The sequence below is a fragment of the Alexandromys fortis genome, unplaced genomic scaffold (genome assembly GCF_014885135.2).
Source record: "Alexandromys fortis isolate MF-2015 unplaced genomic scaffold, M_Fortis_MF-2015_v1.1 scaffold_10, whole genome shotgun sequence".
In the NCBI taxonomy this organism is placed as follows: Eukaryota; Metazoa; Chordata; class Mammalia; order Rodentia; family Cricetidae; genus Alexandromys; species Alexandromys fortis.
Window position 1 is genome coordinate 16046081 of NW_026067895.1, and position 12258 is coordinate 16058338.

At 38.7% G+C, this 12258-nt stretch overlaps 1 protein-coding gene across 3 annotated transcripts in view; it reads left to right on the forward strand.

Moving 5' to 3' along the window:
• The window catches only part of A1cf (APOBEC1 complementation factor), a 79727-nt gene that overhangs the window by 18308 nt on the left and 49161 nt on the right, over positions 1–12258 (forward strand). For 2 of the 3 annotated variants that reach the window (XM_050157274.1, XM_050157284.1), the window contains exon 2: positions 4171–4314. The exons of the other annotated variant lie outside the window; for it this stretch is intronic. In XM_050157274.1, the coding sequence (XP_050013231.1) occupies positions 4216–4314 (99 nt within the window). In that variant the 5' untranslated portion in view covers positions 4171–4215. The remainder of the gene's footprint in view (positions 1–4170; positions 4315–12258) is intronic. 3 annotated transcript variants of the gene reach the window in all.

Sequence of the window (12258 nt, forward strand, 5' to 3'; positions counted from 1 at the left end):
GGAAAAGAGGGCACCTAGCGTTACCCAGGGAGTCAGCAAAGGAGACATCACAAAGCAAACAGCTTTCACTCTAATCTAGATGGCATCAATAAGGCCAGTGATGTTGGAAGAGATAGGAAAGGAGAGTTGTAAGCCGTGAGCCTGGCCATCTAAGGATGTTTGCTGGGGCTAAGTGGAAGGACACATGAAGGGTAGGAAAGGAGACCCAGGATGTGGTGCTGATGAGAGTGGACCTCATCTACCCCATGGAGATATTTAGAGATATAATACCCAACTCTGGCAGGTATTAACTGCCAGAGACCATTTTGAGCATTTGATATCTATTTTGTTATTTAATCCTCAGAAGAACTAGACATGATAAATACTATCATCTTAATTTTATACATAAAGATATTGAGGCTCAAAGAGCTTCTCCTGGCATGAAAGCAGAAGAATAAAAGGCGATGCACCCTTTTTCTTTTAATATGGGGTCTCCTTATGGCCCAAGCTAGCCTTGAACTCATGATTCTTATTGCTGCAGCCCTCTAAATAGACATGGATTGCAGATATGACCACCACACTTTGATCAAGGAGCCCATTTTTTATATATTTAAGCTCAGTAGGCAATACACATCCTAGGGAATGTGGAGATATTGACCCAAGACTGTTAAATGGTAGCTGGGCAGCGCTCGTGAAGACCCCTGATATTTTATATCATGCTCTCCCTTCACCATAGTTTCAAATGAAGATTATCCAGGAAGTCTGTTCTGGTTAGTTTTTTTTTCTTTCTGTAATTGGACACAGCCTAGATACCTGGGGAAAGGGAACCTCATTTGAAGAAGTGCCTCCATCAGATTATCCTGTGAAGGACAATCTGTCTGAGTGTCCTCCATCAGACTGCCCTGTCAACACGGCACTTTCTTGATTGCTAATTGATATAAAAGGGGGCAAGTCCACTACGAGAAGCATCATCCCTAATCAGGTAGGCCTGCGCTGTATAGAAAAGCTAGACAAGCAGGAGTCAGTGAGCAAGCCAGGAAACAGCACTCTTCCATGGTTTCGGCTTGATTTCCTGCCTGAACTCCCTAAATCAGTGATTCTCAACTTGTGGGTTCCAACCCCATTGGGAGTCACAGACTAGATATGCTGCATATCAGATAGTTACATTACAATTCATAACAGTAGCAAAATTGCTATGAGGTAGCCACAAAATAATTTTATGGCTGGGGTCACCACAACATGAGGAACGGTATTAAAGTGTCGCAGTATTAGGAAGGTTGAGAACCAACGCCCTAAATGGTGGGCTGTAAGTTGAAATAAATTCCCTTTCTCTCCTAAATCACCTTTGGTCAGGGAGGTTATCACAGCAACAGAAAATGAACTAGGACCAGGCCTTTCTGGAATCTCTCTGCTGCCCCTGTCTCTCACAGCTGTCCTCCATTATGAGTTATTAGCAGGAATATTACATCACATGTGCTGGAGCTAAACAAAGCACATGGGAAGTATCTTCTCATTCATCTTCGCTACAGCCACTCTTAGCTGTTCCTACCACAATTCACAAACGAAAAGCCTGATGCTCAGAGTGGGCATGTACGTGTATGAATCTTCCCCACACAGCCACCGCCTGGGACCCTCTTCCGCTCTATTTTTATCTCACTCTTCTCTTTATCCAAATTGAGGAACAGTGCTGTCCCTCAAACTCACCCTTTTCACAGCAGAACCCGAGAGTTGAAAGTAGAGCTGCTTGGCAATTCCGTTGCGTTTCCTGCCTCCTCTCTGATGGACGCTACGCTGCCATGCCTACTGATGTTCTTTCTAACTGGTACACCAAACCCGGAGGTTTTCCAAAGCCTTATCAGTATGTGAATTTCATTACATCCAGGGTGATTTTGGGAGATCACTTCCGCACTTGAGACATAGCTAAGGAGCTTGTTGGAGATGACAGTGAAAAGCAGAAAGAGAACAGAAAGGCTCCTCCCGGGTCTGTCTTCTAGCTCAGGCCTCTGCCGGCTTAGTAGGCCTTGGACAGCTGACCGCCCCCATTCTCAGGACTCTTTGCTTTTAAACTACCTCAAACCCTGCTTCTCTTATCCTTATACTATTCCATTTAGGTCTTCTTTGCTGAATCTTCCTTATCTCTTGGTTTTTAGAAGTTTTTTTATCTAGAGATCTGCCTTAGATAATCCAGCCCTCTACCCAGTCCTTACACGAGCTCATCCAGTCTCGAGACTAAACGTCTGTCAGACGTCAGCTCCAGGTCAGGGTCTCCCAGGTGGAACTCACCCTTGAAATTCAGACTCCGATATCTGTCCACCTGCTGTTCAATCTAGCTGCACAGATAAAGGCACCGAGAAAATCAGCCCTATAACGGGGCCTCTGCTTCTTCCACAATTTCCTTAACTCTATTCTTCTTTTGTCTTTCTTTTTTGTTTTGTTTGTTTTGCTTTGTTTTTTTTTTTTCTGTTCTGTTTTGTTTTGTTTTGGGTTGGGTTGGGTTAGGAGTTCTGGCCTTTATGCCTAGGCCTTCACACATATTAATTGAGTGTTATGTCACTGGAAATCACACCCAATCTGTAAAATGCCTTTGGTTGAACATTGTGACTTTCATTCTGATGTACGGATTGCCAGTGATTTGAGACTTAAATATTGAAAACTACTTCTCAGAACTTCATAGTGAATTCCAAAGGAGCTGAGAGGTCTTTGTGATGTCAAAATTCCTTTAATAACCTTTAATAATTATTAACTCAAACTCAACGTAGGTTTTGCGAAAAACAAAACCGAATTCATCATGTCACCATGAACTCTTACCTTTTTAATGGAAATGATGAAGTTTAGAAAAGAAAAACCTGCAACTTGGCCAACAGACTGTAGACTTTGCTCTCAAAGCTATTAAGGCCCATAGAAATAACCTTATCAGATCCTCCATGCTCTTCCTGGTCCTCCAGGGTACTTAAGGCACAACAGAAGAATCAGAGAGCTTCCTGATTAAACAGCAATTTAGTAACAAATTTAGACAAAATGTAACTCTTACGATAGTTTATATATCTTCAAAAATAGCTTTGAAGTTCTATTTATATTTAAGATTACTTCACACCAATTTGCACAACTGTAAACCACCAACAGATCCACCTATATTTTATTATCCATAGAAACAGAGTGTACTCTAACAGTATGACCTAAGCTGAGTTGCCACAGAATCTCAAATCATAACTATTGTGTAAAAGACTCTAATTTCCTAACCACGATAGAAAAGCAAGATTAAAAACAAGGGCAGAACCTTTGGATAGATGAGATATTTCAGAGGTAAAGGAAGTTTTTGCCAAGTCTAATTTCCTGAGTTCAATCCCCAAGGCCCACATAGTGGAAGGAGAGAACTGCTTCTGCAAGTTATCCTCTGACCTCTGTGTCTGCTTCATGCCTGTATCTATACAGACACATTAATTAATTAATTGATTAATTAATTGATTGAAATACTTAAAAACTAAAAGACCATTTTTGTAAACTGTAAACACTAAAACGTTTGTGCTAAATTTGTATATTTGTAAAAATGTGTGTGTGTGTGTGTGTGTGTGAGAGAGAGAGAGAGAGAGAGAGAGAGAGAGAGAGAGAGAATGTACATGGATATTTTGATATACAAGTGCACACCCGAGGTCAGAGGAAGACATCAAACACACTGTTCCATCACTTTCCACCTCATTTTCTTGAAGCACGGTCTTTTGCTGAACCTAGAGCTAGGTTGGTGGCAAGCAAGTTCCAGTGATGCCCCCATGGTGATAGGGTTGCAGGTTTGTACATGGTTCAGGGAACTTGACCTCAGGTTTTCATGCTTGAGCACCAAGCACTCTTACCTGCTAAGCCATCTCCTTTCACGTCCTTTAATCGATGGGAACTAATTTCTTTGCATATTTAGCAACATCTTAAGGTAACTGAACTGAGAATTAATGGACAATGTTCTAATTAGAAAATGGGTACTCTTCAGTTTTCATCTCTAAAAGTCGATCATTTTAAATTTATATAATTATAAATGCAAGATTTAAATAAAACATTTGGCAAGTCTTATTTGAATGCAGTTGCCAGCAGCTATAACCTTAATGATTCATTTATAGGCCTATCCTAAGATGCCCTTCACAAGAACTCAAATATGGACTTGGCTATAGCAATTTACTTAATTTATCTTAAATTTGATTTCAGTGAGCAACCCTAATTAACCTGATTTTTTGGTGATAATCACTCTCAATGGAATCAAATCACAAATCCGGGGATGGATTGAGCGGCACCCAGAAGGAAGCAGCCCTCCGCGCACTGGTCCAGCGCACAGGATATAGCTTGGTCCAGGTAGGAACTTCTTATGATGTCTGCTGAGACTCAACACTGAATCCAGGATCCTGGAAACACTAGTGCCCCTTGATGCAGAATGCTGGCAGCCCTTGTATAACAGTCACAGAGAGAAGGTGATCTTGTAAATGAAGTTCTTTCTCCCCTGGATTATCCACCCAACATTAATTTGTTGCTTGAAGATAGAACCATCACCCACAGTCATAGAGACTATTACAGTTTTGAGAGAACCTTTTATAACATAAAAAGGCAGTGATAATCCCCAGTTCTTAGTGAGGATGAACTTAGTTGGTGTTATAGGAATTGGTGGAGAACCAAGGTCTTTGTACTCCAAGATGTGGCTTCCAAGAAGGCAACATTTTGTCAGCCTAGCTATTCCAGCTTGTTCAGTCTAAAATACATAACAATAACTTCTTTTCATGTTGGTCCTTTTGAAAAAAAACAGATCAAAATAGGGACCACATAAAAGACGTAATTGTTATGAATTATTTGCATATGATTATTGTAATTGTGACAACTTCTCTTAGGGAATATATGCTTCATATATTAAGGAGCAAGTTAGTGTTAGATATATAAAAATTATCCCACTAGACTACACAATGCCCCCTTTGTAGTAAACAATGTATTCGGATCCACCAACTATTGGTTTATAACCTACATGTATCACATAACGGTACGTAGATTTGAGTTCAATGGAAAAGCATGTGAGTAGTGACAAAATATGCCACATCCTGCTTTTAATAGCTGTTCAATTGTTAGATTATTGGAAATGTCCTAGGTTTACTTGCACTAATTCTATAAATCATAAATCACAGATGCATCGTTATGCATGATACAACGCCTCAAGTATCCATATTTCTCATCCCAATAAAGAGTGCTAGCCAGGCTTTTTAAATATTTCATAAGTTTTTATTATTCCATAGTTGACTTTTTCAAGTTTCATTAAGTCAAGGGAGACACTGAGATATTTGCTACAGTACTTTCTAAAAGCTGAGCTATTTTAGAATCAATGAACTGTAAACCTTTTTATCTCTAAAATCAATGGATAATTTAAATGTATGTACCTTTCCATTATACTTAAAACAATCACAGATAATTCTAAATAATTTAGTCTATGAAATAAAAAAAATTAATGTAATTTATTTTTCACATGTCTTCAGGCACAATTAGCTGTAAAGATGGTCTTTATTTAAAAAGGTGTTTTTTCTTCTTTCTTTTATCAATAAATTCTTCCTTAAAATTATAAAATAAAAAGTCGTTTTATATTAGCTTCATTATTGTTATTATTTTTTAGCTCTTCTCGGGCCTGAAACTTTTACTAAGGGGATACAGCAGTGGAGAAGCATTTCAACCCTTTTAAAGCCTATTAGTCAATCTTCACGCACAGGAGGGTTATCCACCTCTCTGTGGTGTATAACATGAGAGAAGTATGTAAAGACCTATCTAAAGCACCATAAATTGCCTTTCCACCACACACCTAAGCAGATGAAAGTCAGGAAACGATTAAATAAACTATTACTGTACTACCACTTTCTTCAACAAGCAAAATTCAAGGGGAATCTCCTACGGCTACAGCATAAACTGCCCATTTAGCTTTATTTTTTATGAAGGCGTGCGCGCAACACACTCATACACACACACACACACACACACACACACACACACCAAGATAAACTATAGGCTAGGGTAAGGCTCATGCCATTTTAGTAATATTCAGGTAATAAAAGGATCCTCGTGAAAATGTTGAGATTTCAGTCAAGTGTAATTATGTAGAATCAACATTCTGGCCCCTTCCTTTACACATCAGAATGGAAAGGAATTTCTTTCCTATTTTCTGGTTTATTCTTTGATCTGTTAACTGCAATTTCTCACTTGGTCTTGAAGCAGCCAGATGCATGAAGCAAAAGAGGTTATGTTTGACCAGTTCTGGCACAGGGCTCTTTCTTAGCAAAGTTTCTTAAAAGTACACTCAAAATAGCCAAGAAATGAATCAAAATATTGACTCCTAGGTTGGGCGTTAAAGTAGGAGGGAATCCATATTAAACACTGAATCAAAATAGGAAACAATTGTAGGTGTAGGAACTGAAGCTGTGGAAGCCTCTATAAAATCACAGACACAGCCCAGTCTCACTGCCCAGGGACCATCGCCTGGCTACGCTTTTCTCGACCCAGGCTTCCTTTCATTGAGCTCATCTATGCAGCAGCCACGTCTTGAGAAGACAAAAGAGAAGTCATGATAGTCATTTTAGAGATAAATACATCTAGGCGTTCAAAAAACGACCTTGTTGGAAGTTGAACTTCACAGCTCTCCTTGCGTAATATTTGTTAGCAGAATGATTTTTGGGTCTGAAGTTCTCCAATAACTTGGAAAACTAGCATTTCCAAAAACCAGTTGCCTAGACCTAAGTCTTCCAATCAAAGTAATAAAAATATGTGTGTGTATGTGTGTGCACACGCCTACATAATAAGTAGTTTTAATTGGAAATATCTCCTGATTTGGGCTGCAAAATGTGAAAAAAATGACACAATCAGAAGGCCTACACTTGTAGCTTCTCCTTATCACATGCTAAGTGCACGATCATAAACAAGTTTCCTAATTGCTGGAGACCTTAATATCCTCTCAGGTCAGTAAGGTCCAACCCTACACTGTTAGCCTTGATTTTGTAATCGGTATCAGCTCAGTGTACTCATGGCTGGCTAACTGGGCTATTTAGGTGAAAGAGTAGGCCTGTGTATCGTGACAACTTAAGGCTCTATGACTCAGGAAAATCTCCTTTTGTCTTCCTAATACTTCAGCATTCCCATGCTGGAATAAAGCAATGGCTGATACCATAAAAGACAGAAGACAGCATCCTTTTTTGCTGTTGTTGTTTGTTTATTTGTTTGTTTGTTTTCAATCTCTGCACAAATCAAGATGTTAGTTAATGTCTGACTTAAAGGCCTTGTTTTTCTGTGTCTTTCCAGTGTGGTATGAAATTCAAAATACAGAGGTGACGGGTCTGTGTTCTCTTATCACCAGCAAGACAAACACAGTTATCAAAAATAGAAGTTTACAAGTTACTTAAGAGCATAAGCTAGCACTTAATGTGGCAACTGACGCAACTTAAGAGGATTAAAAGCATAAGACGTAACATCTCTTTTTATATAACTGAATATCCTTGGAAATTTGTGCCTGAACATTTTATCAAAGTTCTTTGGGGACGAAGAAACTCAATACCTCATTCTTAAAACAGATTTTTTTTCTTTTTGGTTGTTTGAGACAGAGTTTCTCTGTGTAGCGAGAAATATTTAAATAATTGCTCCCTCTAAAAATCATAGAAAGCTAACAAGTTAAACTTTAAGCTCCGTAGCAGCATGACATGATCTAGAAATACTTGGAGACTGTGCTCCAGTATTACACTGTAAACTTATGCCTCTGGGTGCTGAGGTTATTTGAGGGTGCTTTTTTCCTTCTATTTTTCCACTCCTAATCATATTTCCTAGAATTCTAAAGTCCGCAAATATCGCTTTGAGAGTCAATGGAAAAAATGATATGACCTGTAAAAGGGTCTACCCCTCCACATTTAGTTTTAAAATCTGAATGTTTCAAATAACATGTTAAGAAATTATAAATACATAAATATAAAACTGGAAAATAAAATAGTCTCTCTGATAAGGCATACTTTTTCATGTCTGACATTTTCTTTATTTTCCAGTCTTTCGACAGTGAATGTGAATTTTTTGAGAGGGAAAAATATCCTAAAGTAGAAAAAAAAAACTACAATAATTATTCAATTAGGAAAACCGGACAGTTTTCGTAGAGAGAATCTCACTATCTCATCTGGATAGTGGGTATCTGGAGTCACTAGGAAAATCTTTGTTCAATATTTGTTTCATATTGAAATCCTCTCTTCATAGTTAGACTGCCCTAGAATTACACACCATAGACTGGCAAACAATGATTCATCAGTCAAGTATGGCTATAGCCTGTACCTAAACTCAATGTTGGATACAAATGGGTTTTACATTTCAAACAGTTAATATTTTGTTTAAAAGCCTAAACTTTCAACCATCTGGCCTTTAGCAGAAACATGCTTGCTGATCTTGAATAGCAACCATAATCGTGAACCCTATTGGAAGTTAATTCACAACTCTTAAGAAAAGTTTCCAACATAAAAAAAAAACAATGTTTTCAAAGATAGTAGTGAATGAAAAGATGAAGAATAAAGAGGAGGACGAGGAGAAGAAGAAGGAAAAGGACATGGAGATGGAAATGAAGGAGGAGGAAGAAGAGCAGGAGAAGAAGGAGAAGAAGGAAAATGAGGAAGAAGAGGAGGAGGAGGAGGAGGAGGAGGAGGAGGAGGAGGAAGAAGAAGAAGAAGAAGAAGAAGAAGAAGAAGAAGAAGAAGAAGAAGAAGAAGAAGAAGAAGAAGAAGAAGAAGAAGAAGAAGAANGGAGGAGGAGGAGGAGGAAGAAGAAGAAGAAGAAGAAGAAGAAGAAGAAGAAGAAGAAGAAGAAGAAGAAGAAGAAGAAGAAGAAGAAGAAGAAGAAGAAGAAATAAAAAGGAGAATAACATGACTACTCCTAATGTAAGGAGACAATTTTTATTGAAGAGATAAAGGGGAGAGCAGGCAGATGGAAGAGTCCAGGTGGAACACAGTCAGCAGACTAAACTGCTAAACTGGACCATAAAAGGAGAGAAGGGAAAAGAAAGCAAGAGATAAATCATTGACCAACCAGGAGAGGTTGCCTGGGTCAAGAGGCCAAGAGGGTAAATATAACACCAGCAGCACAGACACTGAGAGAAACAATTAATAAATGGGACCTCCTGAAACTGAAAAGCGTCTTTAAAGCAACGGACCATGGTCAACGAGACAAAACGACAGCCTATAGAATGGGAAAAGATCTTCACCAACCCCACATCAGAGGTCTGATCTCCAAAATATACAAAGAACTCAAGATCTTGGTCACCAAAAGAACACATAATCCAATAAAAAAAATGGAGTACAGACCTAAACAAAGAACTCTCAACAGAGAAATCTAAAATGGCTGAAAGACATTTAAGGAAATGTTCAACATCCTTAGTCATCAGAGAAATGCAAATCAAAACATCTCTGAGATTCCATCTTACACCTATAAGAATGGCCAAGATCAAAAACACTCATGACAATTTATGTTGGAGAGGTTGTGGGGTAAAGATAACACTTCTGCATTGCTGGTGGGAATGCAAGCTGGTACAATCCCTTTGGATGTCAGTGTTGCAATATCTCTGAAAATTAGGAAACAACCTCCCTCAAGACCCAGTAATACCACTTTTGGGTATATATCCAAAGGATGTTCAATCGTGCCACAAGGACATGTGCTCAACTATGTTCATAGCAGCTTTGTTTGTCATAGCCAGAACCTGGAAACAACCTAAATGCCCCTCCACCAAAAAATGGATATATAAAAAAAGTGGTACATTTACACAATGGAGTACTACACAGCAGAAAAAAATAACATCTTGAATTTTGCAGGAAAATGGGTGGAGCTAGAAAACATTATTTTGAGTGAGGTAACCCAGACACAGAAAGACAATTACCACATGTACTCACTCATAGGTGGTTTTTAAACATAAAGCAAAGAAAACCAGCCTACAAACCACAATCCCAGAGAACTTGGATAACAATGAGGACACTAAGAGAGACTTACCTAGATCTAATCTACAAGGGAAATAGAAAAAGACAAAATCTCCTGAGTAAATTGGGAGCATGGGGACCCTGGGGAGGGTTGGAAGGAGGAGAGGAGGGACAGGGGATTGAAGGGGGAAAGACAGCAGAGAAAAATGTAAAGTTCAATAGAAATCAATAAATAAATCTTTAAAAAAGGAAAAAAAATAGACACCCCAGTCATTTGTCCTAGGAAGTAGATGCAACCTTGTGTCCCCTACTCATGCTAACTCAAACACCTAGCCTTTATCCCTCTATTGATATACTGATTGACTGCACAAAGAGAAATGTACTTTCTACCTTTGTGAAGATTATTCTCATTGGAAAACAGAAAACAAGGAAGAAAAACAGCGATAATCAAAGATTGTCAGTGCCTTAGAACTGAATCATAAACCAGGTTGCCTGACAGATGCAGGTGACCTTCTTCAGACAAAATGTCACTGTTAGGAGATGGGAACAAGCAAACCTCTCAAAGAGCCACAAAGACACCAACATCCCCAGCAGAGGGAACCACATCAAACCAAAATATTTGTCAAATGCATAATGGGAAGTGAAGACACTCGTTCCAAAGACTGCCACATTTAAAATGATCGAAGTAGGCTCTCACTTCCTTTTAACCAGTAACCTGCTACTGTAACAATCTCCCACCTTTAATTCTTACCCTTAAACTTTACACGTAGGCTCTCTGATTAAGAAGATTTCAATGGAATTATATGCTTTTATTCTAATTTGCAAATAATGTTAAGCAGATACAGAAATGTCATATATATGTATACATAAACTCCATAAAATTAAAAATGGCATATGTCAACACAAATCTGATTTGGGTACCAAGGTCCTTTGAAAGGCAACCAGGACTAAATTAACTACCCTCCTTTTAGTTCGACGTATCAAACTGTCATCGGTCAGTCCCAAAGAGGATCCTGAAAGAGCACCAACAGAAGAGCAGTGCTTGAGATACAAGAGCGGCGGCTGTACTCAACAGCAGAAACCTTACAAGCCAGGAGAGAGTAGAAGTATATAGCCAAGGTTCTGAAGGAATAAACTGCCAGCCAAGAACACCGTGTGCAGTGAAAGCAGCCTTCAGACAGGGGTGTCAAGAGTGCCCCAAACAGAAGCAGATGGAAGCCGTCACTACCAGACTACTCTTAGAAGAAAGACAGTGAAGAGAGACATGAAAACTGCTAATGGTATAAAAACTCACTGGTAAACATCCAGGACAGTTAGACTACTCTAGAAGATTGATCTACCTCCAGTTCTACAAAATAGTAATAGTTCTATTGATAGTAATAATAACAGTGATATTCGCAATGAGAAATGTGTAAGACAGGTATAAATTTTAACATCAACATTTACCTTTTAAAATATGACCATAATTATTGACTAAAAATGATATGTTAAGTCTATAGAATTGTTTTTATGAGCCTCTTGCTAATCCCAAAGTAAAAACCCATTACAGGAAGCTAGAGAGGTAGATGATGGCTCAGTGGTTAAGAGCACTAAGGTTTGATTCCCAACACCCAAATAGTGGCAAACGAACATCTGTTACTTCAGTTCCAGAGCATCCAATGCCCATTTCTGGCCTCTTTGGGTTCCAGGCACACACGTGTTACACAGACATTCATGCCTTAAAAGACCCATATGCATACGATATTAGAGAAGTGCATATAAAATTAAAATTAATCTTTTTTTAAAAAAAAACTCATTACACAGCACTCAGGAGGCAGAGGCAGGCTGATCTCTGAGTTTGAGGCCAACCTGGTCTACAGGGTGAGTTCCAGGACACCTAGGGCTACACAGAGAAACCCTGTCTCAGAAACCAAAAACAAATAAGAAAAAAATTATAGATACATTTAAAATAAAAAAAATGAAAATACCAGAGAAAAATCACTCAACCAAGTGGGAGAGAGTCAAAGAAGGAGTGAATAAGTGATTTACAAAACAACTAAATGGGGCTGCCAAGTTTTTAACAGTCAGTAATTAACTTGGATACAAATGGACTGGGTGTTCAGCTAAAAGGCAGTCTAGATGACAAAACACAAGACTCAACACTATATTGATGGTAGAGATTCATGTCACCTGAAGGGTGTATACGAGCAGAAAGAAAAGCAATGTGTCCATGCACGTAGAGCAGGAAGAAAATATAAGAAGTCGCACAGACACCTGATAACACACACGTGAAATCAGAAACTGTAAAAGAAGACAAAGGTCATCAAATAATGATAAAGAGTTCAATTCAACAAAAGGCTGCAAAGAG